The sequence below is a fragment of the Zingiber officinale genome, chromosome 3B (assembly GCF_018446385.1).
Source record: "Zingiber officinale cultivar Zhangliang chromosome 3B, Zo_v1.1, whole genome shotgun sequence".
NCBI lineage: Eukaryota > Viridiplantae > Streptophyta > Magnoliopsida > Zingiberales > Zingiberaceae > Zingiber > Zingiber officinale.
The window spans coordinates 37,531,616-37,548,895 of record NC_055991.1 but is presented as its reverse complement, the minus strand read 5'-3'; the positions used below and the strand labels follow the sequence as shown (position 1 = coordinate 37,548,895).

Here is a 17,280-nt window from a genome sequence, read left to right as displayed (position 1 = left end):
CGAAAAAAGGATCTACACTTCTACTCTTGACTTATCTTCTCCTTCTCTTAACACTAAAATTTGACTTGAGCGTCGGAGTAGTTGTATCAAAGTTTACCTTAGCCTCCAATCCAACTCTTATTGAGTGTTTTAGGGGTCCTCAACGCTTACTCCTCACTGGAACATTTGAAACCAATTCACCCCAAGGATAGCTAGCTCCCGGTGGTTCACCCATCCACGATCTCAGACCATAATAGATAGTTTGTAAAGTAGGAGTTATGAATATTTCAGATCTTGTAAGAAAGTAAATCTAACATAGAGGAGTATAAATAGATCATAATATCATGCTTAATAAGCAAAGCATTATTTTAAAAGATATATCGGAGCACATTAGACATTGTCACAAAGCTCTTCTTAGAGAGGAATGATATAAGGTCGCGGATACTTAAAAATGAATTATTAACAGTAGTCTAACATGACATGCCGATCAACGAATATTTTTAACAAAGTAAAATCTCTTTACCAAGAAATCTTTAAATTAGATTCTACTTCTAAAATATGAAAAATCAAGAATAAGAATAATCATCATATGTGCATATGGAGGTTTAATTGTTGCAATTTAAGAACAGTCAAATCAATCAGCCTTCTTGAGTTAGGAATAATCCTAACAATAGTAATCACTCTTTGAATAATGATTTTATTTAAAAATGACAGAGATTGATTTACTTTGGCGGACGAAAATAAACTTGTGAAAAGAATTTTACGGTGGAAAACTTTCCCTACTTGGTAAAAAAGGTTACACAACCCTTCTAATTGAAAAATCGCTGTCAAAGCTTAAAGATAATCCATGGTAAAATTCTCGAATCTCAGCCTAAAGTTTAATGTTCAATAGCATTTGTTGAATTATTTATAAGAACAGAAATCATACTCTTCCTAATTATTCAAGGCAGGCTTGAATTATACGATGCAGAATATGAAGACTGCAAGAAAAATGAAAATAACGACAAAATTATCAAATCAATTATATATATCTATATATGATAAGAAAAAAAATATCTCATCCACTAAGAATCAGGCCCATCTTTTTATTATCTTGTGCTCATCGTTTTTTCAGCTTCCAATTAATTTCACTTTTTCTTTCTTTTGGCTAACTTTCAGGCATTGGCTTATTTTTCAAGAAATGCTTGAAGAGTATGAGAGCTTGCCGGGGACGATGAAGAGGAACCTCATGTCCTGCACCTGTTACCGCCACAAAGGTCAGGCCTCGGTACATTTGACTCCATCCTCCAACCTAAGAAATTGGCACAAAAATAAACTCAGTTGTTCCTAAGAAACTTCTACATGCACATGACTTAAGTAGGATAAGGAAAAGGATTATGACGACTAACCTTTCCATTGTAATACCAAGGGTACCAATTCTTAACCGTCTTCAATTTGAGAGCATCAATGGAGTATCTTGTCGCGGTCAGTGGAACTACAGAATCGGTATCTCCACTGCGATAAGGTTTTGTTCAGTTGAAATCAGATACAAAACTGCACCAAATGGTCTTGCTTGACCATGACATGAAGATTATGTATGTTTGTTCTTATTGGTATCACAGGTTAAGTGTACCTGAAAACCCATAGCCTTAGACCAGCTGAAATGAGCTCCTGGTAAATAGGAAGCATGGATTTAGGTGCATCTCCCCAGTTTTCTGCTACAGTAACACTGTTATGTGTCAAAAAGACGATCAGTTCTCTTTGAAATTGAAACATACTTTCATGAACATGGAGCTTAAGATCATTGGAAGAGGAGGCACCTGCATGTGTCCCAAAGGTATGGTATTCTAGTTGTGTTGGCATGAAGTGCTTTCTGAACCTCAGGACGGTTGTAGTACATCTTTGAGTATCGTTTGGCGCACGGATCGTATCCTCTGGACATCCAAGGCTGTGAATGAAAACAAAGGTAGGTTGTCGGTCACAAGATTTGAAAACCATGAATGCATAGCTCGCCAAGCTACCTCACTAGTTCAGTTTCGAAGATCACATGAGGGGTTGCATTGTATAAGCACTAAAGGTTTCATCGCATTGGACTCGTAATATCTAAATATGGCCGGGGTTATGAAGATAGATAAATACAGCACAAAATGCTCACATAATGTCCCCTTAAGTTGCGGCGAAGAGATACAGTATCATTGCAAGGAAGAGTGTAGATGCTGAAAGGATCAATGTTTCCCATCTCAGCACTGGCAGCATCATAAGCTTGTGCACATACATTCAAAGGGTGTTCAGAATCTTCATTATTGCAGTGAATCCTTAGAGTTCGATAAGTCGAGTCGGAGATCAGACCGTGAGACCACCAGAACTCAAAGGTTCCCACAGAGTCATGATAGTCATCAATAAGTGCATTGCCCACCTGCATTTAGAGTTCAAGCATCATTGGTCACAAAAAGGGCACAAATTAGCAGATCACTAGCAGATCTTACCATGAATCCCTTGAAGTTGATTGTGGGATTCTGAATTCCGATGTTCTTTTGGTAAACAAGCTGAGATAGTTGAGGAACATAATGCCCTACAATTTAAGAAATGATCGATTTTGGTCACCAGTAAGACAGTTTGGAACAGAAAAGCTCGATCATAGTGTTCTGCTCACCTGCATAGCTCTCTCCGGCGATGTAGAACTCACGGTGCTTATATTGAGGAAACCTGTCGAACCAACTCACAAGGAAATTGTATGCATCCACAGCTGGTTAAGAACAAGATATAGAGGTATTGGTTTCGGTTTTGGAAGGAAAAGAGGTCGTTTTGAAAAAAATATATATATATATATAAAATGGGGGGAGAAGTGACCTGTTCTATGGTCTCCGGCGGTGGTGAGATCCGATGAGGTATTCGAGTAGGAAAATCCGACGCCTGCCGGTGAGTCCAAGAACAACACATTCGCCGCTGTGAACATCAAAAAACTGATCAATAGAAAGCACAAAGGAAGGATTTTTACAAGAGGAATTGCCTCGAAGAGGCATAGACATCGAATCTTGGAGCAGGGGAGGAAAGCCGCCACCTCTGTTCCAGGCGTGGGGGTTGAGGTAGAGGGTCTTCCCGTCGGAGTTGATCCGGAAGGGGCCGAGCTCTTCGGAGGCGCCGTACGCGACGGAGGAACACCCCGGGCCGCCGTTGAGCCATAGGACGAGAGGCGCGGGAGTGGCGGTGGCTGGCGCCTCGGCGAGCCAGTAGAAGAGAGCGCGACCGGCGGAGGCGTTGACGGTGATGTATCCGGAGTACTGAGCGAAGTCAACTGGCGGCTGGCCGGGCAGACGGCTGATTCTGTCCTGCTCCTGCTGCGCCGACGGCGAGAGGGCCACGGCCGTCGCCGCCACCAGCAGTATCAGCGGAAGGCAGACATGGGCGCGAGGCATGAAAGACCCGGAGGCGAACCCCATTGGACTTGTTGCCTCTTCTTCCGTGTCAGGGAGGAGATCGAAAGAGAGAGTGAGTAGCATTCACGATGGGACGATCAAATTTATATGGTTACATTCCTCTGAAAGATAGAATTATGATGAAATCAAATTCAAAATATTTTTTTATTAATTATGTTAATAAAGGGAAGTATTTTTATATAGTATATCTGTTTAATTTTAGGATATATTTGTATTTCAATAAAAAACAATATTTCCATATATATATGTATAAAAGTCCATCCAACGTTGCATGTTCCATCAACGTAATCAGACTTTTTTAGCATCTTTTTTTTCATGGCATCCGTCAATGTAATAGCTAACTTTTTTGGCAGATATGATTTGATTTGATTTATAATTCAGCCAATTCACATTCCATTTTTTATTGTTGTCATATTAGTCTTTAAGCTTTTGAGCAATTTATCCGTTTTATAATATAATTTGTGGCCCAAATTTATTTATTTTACAATTGCTGTAATTTGTATTTGCCTAAATACTAGCTATAACAAAAAAAAAAGGGGTTTATTGACAAAGTTAAGGATATTTACGTTGAAGTCTCTTTAATTGATGCTATTCAATAAATGTCCAAGTTTGTTAAGTTTCTACATGACATTCTGTCAAATCAAAGAAATAAGAGAGAGATCGAGACTGTAACTTTAATAGAAGAATGTCGTGTTTTATTTGAGAAGAACATTTCCCTAAAGCTCCAAGACCCTGGAAACTTTTATATTCCTTGCGCCATAGGACTTGAATTCATAGAAAAAGTTTTTTGTGATTTGGGAGAAAGTGTTAGCCTCATATCATATTCAATCTGTAAAAAGTTAGGTCTCAAAAACTTTAAATTTACTACTATGACACTATAATTAGTTGATCATTCTTGCAGGTACCCTATGAGTATTGTTGAAGATGTACTGGTAAAAGTGGGTGACTGCATCATATCCACAGATTTTGTTGTGTTAGATATGGAGGAAGACCCAAAAATTCCAATTATACTAGGAAGACCTTTCCTTGTAACACCTGGAGCCATTATTGATGTTAAAAATCATAAGCTTTCTTTGGTTATCTGTAAGGAAAGATTAGAGTATGCTTTATCTAATTCTCCTAATCATGTCTCTTCTTTCCTGGTAAGCATGTGCAGTGGGGGTAGATGCCTACAAAGTCGAGAAGTGGAACTTCCATCCTCACGGAAGGTCGCCGGATGAAGTACATGATCCGACAAATATTGGGAGAAGTCCCCCAATCAATAATGAGAAGTACCACTGCCCTCCGAGGGCAAGAATGAAGGAAGAAGCAGCAACATCAACTCGAGGAGAAAAACCCGTGCCTCCTTGAGTATAGTCCATGGAAACGGAGACGGGGTCGAGCTAATGACCTTAAACAAGCGCTTCTTGATAGCTAACCCAAGGGTTCTTTTAGTTAGATTAATTTTCAATTCTCTTTTTCATTCATTAGTGTTTTTAAACTTTTGTTACTTTGTTTTCAGGTTGTATATCACCCCCATGAGTTGGCCATGATTATTTCATGGGCGTGGAGGTGTTAGAGAAGTCAAAAAGGAGAAAATTCAATAATTCTGGACCTAACAGAGTCAGCAATGTACCTCACACGACCGTGTGATACAGATAGAAATGGAGGAGTATCAGGCCGTGTGCCAACACACAACCGTGTGAGCTCACCCGAGGAGAAGACCGACAAGGCTGTGTGATTTCACACGACAGTGTGTAAATTCCAGAGAAAAAGAAGAAGGTGGTTGTGTGACACACACGACCGTGTGACACACATGACCGTGTGAGCCCAACTGTGAAGGAAGAGAACTCGGCCGTGTGGTACACACAGGCCGTGTGAGATCAACCGAGAAGGAAACGACACTGCTCATGTCAGTTGACACAACCGTGTGGATCTGGCATAGAAGAGGAAGATGTGAGCCGTGTCGACCCCCACGACCGTGTGGAGCATAAAGACTTGGCTGTGTCTATAAGACACGGTCGTGCCAAGGCCGTGTCGGCCATACCCCCAAGACAAACTCCTTTTTCTCTAATCCTTCTCATCTTCAACCTTTCTTCTTCTACTTCTTAGATCTAGATCTAGATAAAAAACAAATGATTCTTCTCCCCCTCCTTCTTCAAGATCTATTTCCCTTTCCTCAAGATCTTACTTCTCCAATTAATCACCTTTCCCCCTCTTAACTAAACATCATGTCTCATTTATTGAAAAAACTTTGAAAGAGAAGTGGTGGATCCAGCAGAGGAAAGGAACCATCAGGGGAAAAGGGCAAGGAGAAAGTTACGACAAAGGGCAAAGGGCAAAGGCAAGAGGATGGTGTGCGACGAATATAACGACAATGAATTTAATATTATCTTTAGAAATAATGAACATAAAGCTAGATATGATATTCTTGTTGCGAGAATGATTATGTGCACATGATATATGGACCCAACTACTATGAATGTTTTAGGGATTAGAGATGATATAGATTGGATGATTAGCGCTTTTGATTGGGATGATATCATGTACACACATCTACCCACATATCCTAGAATTGTCTTTGATTTTTTGAGCTCAATAGATGTACATTACTCTAATGAGGATGATTATATTGGCAAAATTAGCTTTAGATTATTGAATAAAAATTTTCAGTGGACATTTAGCGACTTTAATAGTTGTTTTGGCATGCCTACCGGTGGCTCTCACATGTTTGATCCTAGATTTAATTGGAATAGTTTTTGGAGCTCAATTATCGGATTAGACCACCCTTATGAGCCCTATAGAGCTAAGGCTTCTCATATGTAAAATTTCGTCTTTAGATATTTACATCGAGTCATGAGTAAAACTATATTTGGCAGAGGGGAAAGTGATGGAGTTGTTAGGAAAGTGAAATTTTATACTCTTTGGGTTATGTTGAATAAGGTTGACTTTGATTCCAGTTTTCATTTTCTGCAAAACCTTGGGAGAGCAGCCTCAGGATTAATTATTTTAGCGATTTAATCACCTAAATAGCTATAAATCTGGGTTGTGATCTAGATTAGTTAGAAATCATTCATCGCAATAACTTGATCGATATCGATGCATATCTTGCCATGAAGATGATTTATTGGGATGGGGATGGATTTACCTTTCTTAGGAGAGATGATTTTCCATTACCTCTTCCTTGCCCCGAGCGGATCTCAGTTCGTGACCCCGCTAATTGAGTGATCACCAATTTAGTTTCTGAGTTTGTCCACTCCTTGTCCGGAGATGCCAAGCCTCGCTTTGAGCCCTCGCCATCTGGACACCTGCAGCCGTCCAGACATTCGGAACCTGCTAGACACTCTTTTACCTGTGGTACGAGTCACTCCAAATTTGATTTTTTTTTACTTCCGTGCCTCTTTAGACTGATGACCAACATAGAGAGGTGCATAATCATTTTCAGTTCACGAGGAACTTCCAAGGCCAGGTGGCCGAATTTGTCTAAGATTATGACATTGATCAGGCTAGAATGAGGGAATTCATGGAGGGCATGAGCGTGACTAGTCAGTAAGTTGATGCCCTCTACGAATATCATAGGATCCTGAGTCAGTCTCTAGGCTTCCCTAGATTCCCTTCTTGCCGACCACGTAGATATCCTTTTCCCCACCCTCCTCTACCACCATTTTAATTTCATCGGGACGATGAAAAGTTTGAGTCCGGGGGGTGTTTGCAACCTGACTAAATTTTCTACATTTTCTTATGCATTTTCTTTTACATTTTCAGCATTTTCATTTGTTTTGTATCTTGTTTTACTTTGATTGTTTTCAATTTTTGCTTATTTCAATTTTTTTCTTATGTCCTTCATTTTTCTTTAGTTTGTTTGCTAGGCTTATTTTTGATTGTCACTTGACTATCTTTTGAAATATTTTGTGGCATATCGCGAACATCATTACTCACTATTGTTAACTTGTTCAATAGCAAAATTGTTTGCACGTTCATTTCTTGATTCATGATGTTGTGGATATAAAGCTAGTATGTTTAGTGTACCTCTTTCCTCTACCTCAAGTAGCATAAAATGAGCTAAGTATTGTATGGAGACAAATTTGAGTTTTGGCTTAACCTTAAGGATCTTATTCTCACTTTACTTGAACTTGAATGGTTGATATCATTAGAATAGTCATGATTCATCTTATTTTTTTAGTACTTAGTGTTGGGATCCTTAGACGGAGGCTAGAGAGGGAGGTGTGAATAGCCGACACCAAATCGTCGCGTTTCTACAAACTAGGTTAGCGCAGCGGAAAATAACACGTAGAAACGAAGGAAAAGAAGACAAACCTCAAACAAACTGATGTAACGAGGTTCGGAGATTAGGGCTCCTACTCCTCGGCGTGTCCGTAAGGTGGACGAGTCCAGTCAATCCGTCGGTGGATGAGTCCCCGGAAAACCGGCTAAAAATAACTCCTTATGGGTGGAGAAACCTCGCCACAATACTCTTGCAACAGCAAGATGAATGTACAAGAAATACAAGAAAGCAGAAGACAATACAAGTGTAAAAACAATCTTGCCTTCTCGTTGACTGGAAGAAGCAACAGCTCCAAGCGCCTACAACAGCAGATGATCCAGCCGGAAGCTCACGAGAAGCTTTGGAGGAGCTCAACAAAGCTCAAGCACAGCAGCACTTAGGGACAGGAAGAAGGAAAAAGGAGAAGAGGCTCGCAGCAGCAGCCCTCCTTTTATAACCTGCGAAGAAAGCGAAGAAACACAGAAGAAATCTAGCCGTTGCGTCGCAACGGATCGATTCAGTGAGCCACTGGATCGGTCCACCGACCGATCCATTCCTAGCCTTCGCTTCTGTTCCGTCTCTGATCGGTCCAGGGAACCTCTGATCGGTCGTGGGGACCGATCAGGCCTGGGATCGGTCCCGGATCGATCAAGGCTTCCTGAGAGTTGCCCAACTCTCGTAGGAATCTGATCGGTCCGGACCGATCCCACCTCGTGGTAGCGTCCCCTGATCGATCCGGGGACCGATCAGGCTCAAGTCGATCGGTCCCGGCCGTCGGTAAGCCTGAACCATGATCGCCTTACGTTTGTCATCCGATCGGTCACCGGACCGATCGATACACAACGATCGGCGGATCGGTCTGCAGACCGATCCAGAGCTTGGTTTTTACCCAAACCAAGTCTCAAACCTTCCAAACCAATATCCGGTCAACCTTGACCTATTGGTACATCATGCTTAGCATCCGGTCACTCCCTTGACCTGCTAAGACTCCCCACCAAGTGTCCGGTCAATCCCTTTGACCTACTTGGACTTTCCTCTTCGTGCCAAGTATCCGATCACTCCCTTGATCTACTTGGACTTCCCAACACCAGATGTCCGATCACCCCTGATCCATCTGGATTTTCTCTTGCCCGGCTTAACTCACCAGGACTTTCACCTAGCTTCACTCACTAGGGTTTTCACCTGGCTTCACTCACAAGGATTTCCAATCTGCCTGGCTTCACTCACCAGGACTTTCCCTTGCCTGACTTCACTGGTGCCCGAATGCCTGGCTTCACTCACCAGGACTTTCCCGAATGCCTGGCTTCACTCACCAGGACTTTCACCTTCACCTAGCTTCACTCACTAGGATTTTCACCTGGCTTCACTCACCAGGACTTTCCCGAATGCCTGGCTTCACTCACCAGGACTTTCCCGAATGCCTGGCTTCACTCACCAGGACTTTCACCTTCACCTAGCTTCACTCACTAGGATTTTCACCTGGCTTCACTCACCAGGATTTCCCGACTGCCTGGCTTCACTCACCAGGACTTTTCCCTGCGCCAAACTCCCTGTTTGGACTTTTCCCGTGCCAAGTCTCCATACTTGGACTTTTCCAGTGCCAAGTCTCCATACTTGGACTTTTCCAGTGCCAAGTCTCCATACTTGGACTTTTCACCGAATCAGGTCAACCAGGTCAACCTTGACCTACGGTTGCACCAACAATCTCCCAAACATCTATTCTTGTCAAACATCAAGAATAGAACTTCTCTTCTCGTCAAACATCGTCAAACATCAAAACACAACTCAAGTCAGGTCAACTCGAGTCAGGTCAACCAGGTCAACCTTGACCTAAGGTTGCACCAACAATCTCCCCTTTTTTGATGTTTGAAAAAATCCAAAATCAAGTTAGGTTAACCCGATAACCTAACTTAGGGTTTCCAATGTTCTTCCTTGAACATCCTTCCAAAACCTACACTCTCCCCCTTGGGACATCTCTCCCCCTTTTTGACACACATCAAAAAGAGGGAATCAAGGTCAAGAGTTTCTTCCTAATGAAAGTCTCATACCTTTCATTGAAACCCTTAATTTCCCCCTTGATACTAAACTCAACACTCAACTTAGTGACAATCCCATATCACTAATCCTCAAAAGTTTTAAGGAGTAAAAAAACTCCCCCTAAAATTCAACTCCCCCTTGACCATTGCACCAACAATGTCTTGGAGAGTTTCAAACCTTCAGAAACCCGAAACTCAACTCCCACAGCTGAAATTTCAGACCACAGTCGAAATTCAGCAAATTCAGCACGCCTGATCGGTCACCGGACCGATCAGGACCCCTCTGGATCGGTCCCCAGACCGATCCAGCCTTCCCTGGATCGGTCCAGTGACCGATCCAGCCTTGGACAGACTCGAGTTCTGATTTCCTTCTCCCGAAATTCAGAAACTCACAACAAATTCCAGAAAATTCCAAAAATTATAAAATTTTGAGGATATATTCCTCATAACATATACTATCAAGGAAAAATAGTTTTCTATGAAAATAACTTCCATTTTCAAATCTTGATACAAAGTTTGAAAAGTTTTGAAATAGCTCAAAGTTTCAAAAACTTTGTATCACTTTGTTCAATGATGAATGCTATCACTAGAAAAGCTTCATCAAGGTTTTTCAAATCAATTTCAAAATGATTTTAAACCTTTTAATTTAGGACCATAATCTTAGGGCTAAATGTACATGACTTGTACATAAGCTTTCCCTATGATCCCCCAATTTTGAATTAGGTTCATCTAGGTACAAGAACTATGCACCTTGATCCTAACTCATCATCCTAATATCTCACACACATCTAAGGTGTATCAAACACATTCAAGTCAATTTTGATGTGAGATATGGGTTTAGGTCAACTTAGGCTAAGTTCTCATGCATTTTCTAAACACCAATTTGATCTCAATATCAAAATGTGCTTTTATCCTTAAATCAATTTCATTGATTATTAATGCAAGAGATGATGACATGACATGAAATAATATCATAAATGAAAACATGTGCCAATGTCATGATGTCATAGCATAAAGTATGAAACTTAACTAAAGCATGACATATAAAGAACCTAAGCTTTATCATGACATATCAAATGATAAAATTAAACATGATGTCATGACATGTGAGGGCAAATAATCATGGCAAGATTTAGCATGAATAAAACATACCTAGATTACCTATCTAAGTATCCTTAGCCTTAGCTAATACTTAAGCTTTAACCCTTGATTGCCCTAATATGCCAAAATCCTAATTTTGACACTTCTTGAACGCTAGATTCATCCATGCCACTTAAAGATCAAATTTATCCTCAAATCTTGGCATGTTTCATTTTTCCTCAAGAGTTCTCTAGATTTTCCCAAATTGTGCCAATTGAAATTAACATCATCATTTTCCATGATGGCACATTTTACTCTTCCAAGGAGTAAATATTCCATTTCATTTTCAAAGGTTCCCAAAAACCTTGAAAATGCTCCTTGAGCGTCAATTTCCTCAAAGTTGGGTTAACTACCCTTCTAATCGGAGTTGACACTCTCTAACCCATCTATGGGGTAGAGAAGATGCTCCTAGGAACCCAATACCTATTTGAGCTCATTGGGTTCACTAAATATTCACTAGGGATAACTTCTCTAGCAACCCTCCTAATGACCCTCTTAGGCTTTAAAGCCTTGGTCATTTGGGACTCATCAAGATCAACTCTAGGGGTGACTCCCCTTGTGACCTTGGTGATGGTCTTCCTAGCCCTAGATTTTGTTCCATAATCGAATGGAACATTATGATAAGTGAGCTTGACCACTTGGGACTTAGGTTTGTGACTCAAACCTTTCTTGTCCTTGGACATTGGTTTTTGACCCTTAAACCCTAGAGATGACTTCTCCAAGTTCTTAAGAGCCTTTTCCAAAGTATCAAGTCTTGACCTCAAGACTTGATTCTCCTTCTCTAATACCTCAAGTTTTAATTTGTCATTGTTCTTTGAGGCATTCCTAGGCATATGTCTAGTTGATTTGGGATTCCTACCTAGGTTTTCCTTAGCCTTAGATGAGTTAATTCTAGGGTTGGCTTTCCTAGTGTTATCCTTATCTAGGCTTACATGTTTGGCTCCTAAGCACATATATTGATTCCTAAGATTATCATGCTTATCATTCTTGACAATTGCAATAAAACTACTGGCATGAGTCTTATTATTATTGCAAGAATGTGCCTTAAATGTTACCTTAGGGTTTGCCTTAGCTCCCCCTATCGACGTGCTCGGTCTCTTGTCCTTGTGAGATTGCCTCCCCCTCGGACATTGACTCCGATAATGTCCCCTTCGCTTGCATTGAAAGCACACCACGTGCTCTTTGCCTTTGCGTATCGGGACTCCGGCTTTCTTGACCTTTGGCGCCGTTGGAGTCTTCCTAACCCTCTTTGGACACTTACTCTTGTAGTGCCCAAATTCCCTACACTCAAAGCACATTATGTGTAATTTGCTAGAAATTAAAATGCTTGAGTTACCTAGGTTTGAGGATGGATGAACGCTCTCTCCTTCATCCCTTCCGGAGGTAGAAGCTTCTTCTTCTTGCTCCGAACTTGAAGAAGAACTCTCCTCTTCTTCTTTAGATGTTGAGAGTGACCCTCAACTTCTAAATCCATTCCTCCGTGATGTGAACTCCTTGGCTCACTTGACTCCTCTTCATGACTTGAAGTGGAGTTCTCCTCATGGAACTTTGCCAAGTTATTCCACAACTCCTTGGCATCGTTATATCCACCTATCCTACACAAAACATCATTAGGTAAAGAGAATTCAATGATTTTCGTTACCTCATCATTGATGGTTGATTGGTGGATTTGCTCCTTGGTCCACTCCTTCTTCTCTAGGGTTTCTCCTTTCTTGTCCATAGGAGGCTTGAAACCTAATTGAACACAACTCCAATTTTCAAGGTTAGTCATAAGAAAATACCTCATTCTTACCTTCCAATACGCGAAGTCGCAGCACTCGTAGAAGGGTGGAAACGTGATGTCTTCTCCGAGTCGATCCATTCTCTAGCTTGTGCTCCCACGGGTGTTAATCCGACGAAGAGCGCGCCTCGCTCTGATACCACTTGTTAGGATCCTTCGTACGGAGGCTAGAGAGGGGGGTGTGAATAGCCGACACCAAATCGTCGCGTTTCTACAAACTAGGTTAGCGCAGCGGAAAATAACACGTAGAAACGAAGGAAAAGAAGACAAACCTCAAACAAACTGATGTAACGAGGTTCGGAGATTAGGGCTCCTACTCCTCGGCGTGTCCGTAAGGTGGACGAGTCCAGTCAATCCGTCGGTGGATGAGTCCCCGGAAAACCGGCTAAAAATAACTCCTTATGGGTGGAGAAACCTCGCCACAATACTCTTGCAACAGCAAGATGAATGTACAAGAAATACAAGAAAGCAGAAGACAATACAAGTGTAAAAACAATCTTGCCTTCTCGTCGACTGGAAGAAGCAACAGCTCCAAGCGCCTACAACAGCAGATGATCCAGCCGGAAGCTCACGCGAAGCTTTGGAGGAGCTCAACAAAGCTCAAGCACAGCAGCACTTAGGGACAGGAAGAAGGAAAAAGGAGAAGAGGCTCGCAGCAGCAGCCCTCCTTTTATAACCTGCGAAGAAAGCGAAGAAACACAGAAGAAATCTAGCCGTTGCGTCGCAACGGCTAGTGCCTGGATCGGTCTGTGGACCGATCAGGCTTCATGTGGATCGGTCCACCGACCGATCCATTCCCTAGCCTTCGCTTCTGTTCCGTCTCTGATCGGTCCATGGACCGATCAGGGAACCTCCTGATCGGTCGTGGGGACCGATCAGGCCCTGTGCTGATCGGTCCCCAGACCGATCAGAAGGCTTCACAGAGAGTTGCCCAACTCTCTGTGTGGAATCTGATCGGTCCCCGGACCGATCCCACCTCAGGTGGTAGCGTCCCTGATCGGTCCCGGGGACCGATCAGGCTCCAAGCTGATCGGTCCCCAGACCGATCAGTAAGCCCACAGAACCATGATCGCCTTCTGTTTGTCATCTGATCGGTCACCAGACCGATCAGATACACAAACGTATCGCTGGATCGGTCTGCAGACCGATCCAGAGCTTGGTTTTTACCCAAACCAAGTCCCAAACCTTCCAAACCAATATCCGGTCAACCTTGACCTATTGGTACATCATGCTTAGCATCCGGTCACTCCCTTGACCTGCTAAGACTCCCCACCAAGTGTCCGGTCAATCCCTTTGACCCACTTGGACTTTACTCTTCGTGCCAAGTATCCGATCACTCCCTTGATCTACTTGGACTTCCCAACACCAGATGTTCGATCACCCTTGATCCATCTGGATTTTCCCTTGCCCGGCTTAACTCACCAGGACTTTCACCTAGCTTCACTCACTAGGGTTTTCACCTGGCTTCACTCACTAGGGTTTTCACCTGGCTTCACTCACCAGGATTTCCAATCTGCCTGGCTTCACTCACCAGGACTTTCCCTTGCCTGGCTTCACTGGTGCCCGAATGCCTGGCTTCACTCACCAGGACTTTCCCGAATGCCTGGCTTCACTCACCAGGACTTTCACCTTCACCTAGCTTCACTCACTAGGATTTTCACCTGGCTTCACTCACGAGGACTTTCCCGAATGCCTGGCTTCACTCACCAGGACTTTCACCTTCACCTAGCTTCACTCACTAGGATTTTCACCTGGCTTCACTCACCAGGATTTCCCGACTGCCTGGCTTCACTCACCAGGACTTTTCCCTGCGCCAAACTCCCTGTTTGGACTTTTCCCGTGCCAAGTCTCCATACTTGGACTTTTCCAGTGCCAAGTCTCCATACTTGGACTTTTCACCGAATAAGGTCAACCAGGTCAACCTTGACCTACGGTTGCACCAACAATCTCCCAAACATCTATTCTTGTCAAACATCAAGAATAGAACTTCTCTTCTCGTCAAACATCGTCAAACATCAAAACACAACTCGAGTCAGGTCAACTCGAGTCAGGTCAACCAGGTCAACCTTGACCTAAGGTTGCACCAACACTTAGTTCCTATGGTAATTTTTCAAACTACATTTGGTTATTGGATGATGCTCAAATCATGTAAGCTCATTTGGAAAAATCAAATATCCCAACATTTGCATGTATATGCATTTGTGTCTTAAGTGATGCACCCTGCAATCACTTATAAAAAAATGAATAAGGGATATAAAAAATAGTTGTCATGAGTGGAGACTAGCAAATTACCCCTTTGAGACCAAGTTAGATTACTGGGAAAATAACTGCTATATTTCTCTTGATATTGGGCATGCCTTCGAGACCTTAGGTGGATTGAGAAATATGAACCAAGTGTGTGGTAGGTAAGTGTCTATCACCGGAAACATTAGGAACTCGATGGGATGATGACTTAACTAGGATAGGGATTGAAACTTGAAGAGTTTAGGTCACTCATTGCACTGTGCACAAGAAACTTATGTTTAGGCCTTACTTGAGTTATCTCTACGATCATGCTCATCAATGAAACTTGTAGATAGAGCTAGAAATGTTCACTAGGGATTATGACACATTGTAAAGCACATGAGTTTAAATTACAACATTTTGCTTGAGGACAAGTAAATGTGTAAGTCTGGGGGTGTGATGTGCATAGATTATATAAACTTTTATGTATGTTTTGACGCACATTCACATACTTTATGTATTCTTTGTCTATGCATTTTTATACTCCTTGTCTTACTTTCAGCGTAATTATTCTTCTTTGTTCAGAGATCTACTCTTTATGCATTTTCTGATTGATAGGAGTCAAATTCGGAGAAAAAACGACGTTCGTGGTCGATTCAGACAGCAACTGAAGGCAAACAGCATTGGTCGTGTGACCCACACAGCTATGTCGTCAAAGAAGCAAGGAGAAGGATGACTCTGACCATGTGACGCCACATGGTCGTGTGACTTCACCAAAGAAGGAGGAAGGCACAACCGTGTCACCCCACCAGCACAACCAGAGCATGGTCGTGTGATTCACATGGTCATGCAATATTTCCAGAGAGCAAGCAAAGGTTGGTCGTTCGATCTACATGGCCGTACAACATTTCTAGAGAGCAAGAATAGCTAGGGCGTGTGAGCCACACAACCGTGTAGCCCATCCAGATCTAAAGCAGAACACGACCGTGTGAATCCACACGACCATATCATCCTGACTGAGAGCAAGAAGAAAGAGGTCGTCTGAAGGTCACACGGCCGTGTCACGGGTCGTGCAGGGGTTGCCTTGCTCTATAAAACGGGGATCTTTCTGGAGGAAGGCCCCCCTTTGGGAAGATCCATCTTGGTGCTGATTCTCGCTTTCTCCGACCTTCATCCGACGATCCGAGGCCATCTCCATCTCCACATTAACTCTGGAAGCTCTGGATTGAATTCAAAGATCACTCAATGCCATTGGATAAGCTTTCTCTTCTCTTCTCTTTAATTTGAGATTTGAATGCTTGTGATCTATATATCTTTGGATCTCTATCTTAGTGTCATGAAGTAGATCCTTTGTTTTAGGATTAAGGGAGTAGTTGTGGTATGATTTGATGTAAGAACTCATGGATATGTCAATTTTCTATCCAAATAATGTTAGCATGCTTTGTATCTATTCGATCTTATGTGAATTCCTGTGTTTGGATTTAATTATCATGTTTGATTAGATGTTTGTATGTGCTTGTGGATCCCATAGAGGGACACTCTAGATTATATGACTGAGGGATGCTAGTGACAGATAGATCCTGCTAAAGGACGTCTAGGGTATCCATCTTGATAGGTGAAGTAGGTCCTCACGAGGAAGTGGGATGGTCGAATGCAATTATCACCTTCATCTCTATATATGTTGAGTTGTGCATATGTTTCCATGTTGTATGATGTAGGGACGCTAGTGACAGGCAGATCCCGCTAACGGACTTTATATGAATCATACCTATTCGATTACTAGTGGCGTTGATCGAAATCCCTTGCCCATTGTCCTCTGCAGGGAAGAACCGACAACTTCCTACATATGCATGTGGATTGAGGATGTGAATTGGTAAACCATGTTACATTGATGAATATCACAATGAAACCGAACCCCTAGAACTTTAAGAAAAACCAAGTTCCTCATTTGCTTTTCTTGTTTTAAGTCTTGTTTCTTTACTTAGTTCCCTATTTGCTTTAGACACTCGTTTAGCTAATTCTTCGTGAGATATCGTTAGTGCTTATAATCAATCTTGTGGGTTCGATATCTTTTATTACTGACGATGAAACTATGCACTTGTGGGATTGTAATAGACCAAACCAATACTATGTACTAAAACATAATATTTATTACTTAAAACATAAAATTAATATTTTAGGGAGGTGACAAACTAGTTGTCACCTCAATAACTTAACCTGCCCCTCTGGTTAATTAGGACCAGTAATATTAGGAAAAAATTTAACTTAGTTCCAGAAGAGATTGAGATGATAATAGATCAGGAAAGCTAAGTCAAAAGCATGTCTAGGAGAATCATATGTGTTTAACTTGCACTACAACAAAAGTGACTTTCCACAGCGCATCATCAACGGCGCGCAGTTAAAGTGCGCTGTTAATAATAGTTTTTATGGCATGCCTAATTATGTGCGCTGTGGATAGTATAA

The 17,280-nt window shown here is 42.1% G+C and overlaps 1 protein-coding gene across 1 annotated transcript; it reads right to left on the bottom strand.

Annotated features, from left to right (window-relative positions):
* Positions 1 to 994: 994 nt before the first annotated feature.
* LOC121968213 (serine carboxypeptidase-like 27) lies at positions 995 to 3,428 on the bottom strand. The gene is made up of 9 exons (XM_042518679.1): positions 3,020 to 3,428; positions 2,809 to 2,904; positions 2,612 to 2,704; positions 2,445 to 2,530; positions 2,114 to 2,374; positions 1,779 to 1,906; positions 1,592 to 1,687; positions 1,368 to 1,473; positions 995 to 1,270 (listed from the first exon to the last, which is right to left on the bottom strand). Exons 1-9 carry the CDS (start codon positions 3,396 to 3,398, stop codon positions 1,127 to 1,129), a joined length of 1,389 nt encoding a protein of 462 aa, XP_042374613.1. The 5' UTR covers positions 3,399 to 3,428; the 3' UTR covers positions 995 to 1,126.
* Positions 3,429 to 17,280: the final 13,852 nt, after the last annotated feature.

Excerpts from the sequence above, each read along its gene's own strand:
- LOC121968213 (XM_042518679.1), bottom strand. The coding sequence starts at position 3,398 with ATGGGGTTCGCCTCCGGGTCTTTCATGCCTCGCGCCCATGTCTGCCTT. Across the intron at positions 1,688-1,778 it reads TACCTTTGGGACACATGCAG|TGTTACTGTAGCAGAAAACT; the intron begins GTGCCTCCTCTT and ends GACACATAACAG. Across the intron at positions 1,271-1,367 it reads CTTGGTATTACAATGGAAAG|GTTGGAGGATGGAGTCAAAT; the intron begins GTTAGTCGTCAT and ends CCAATTTCTTAG.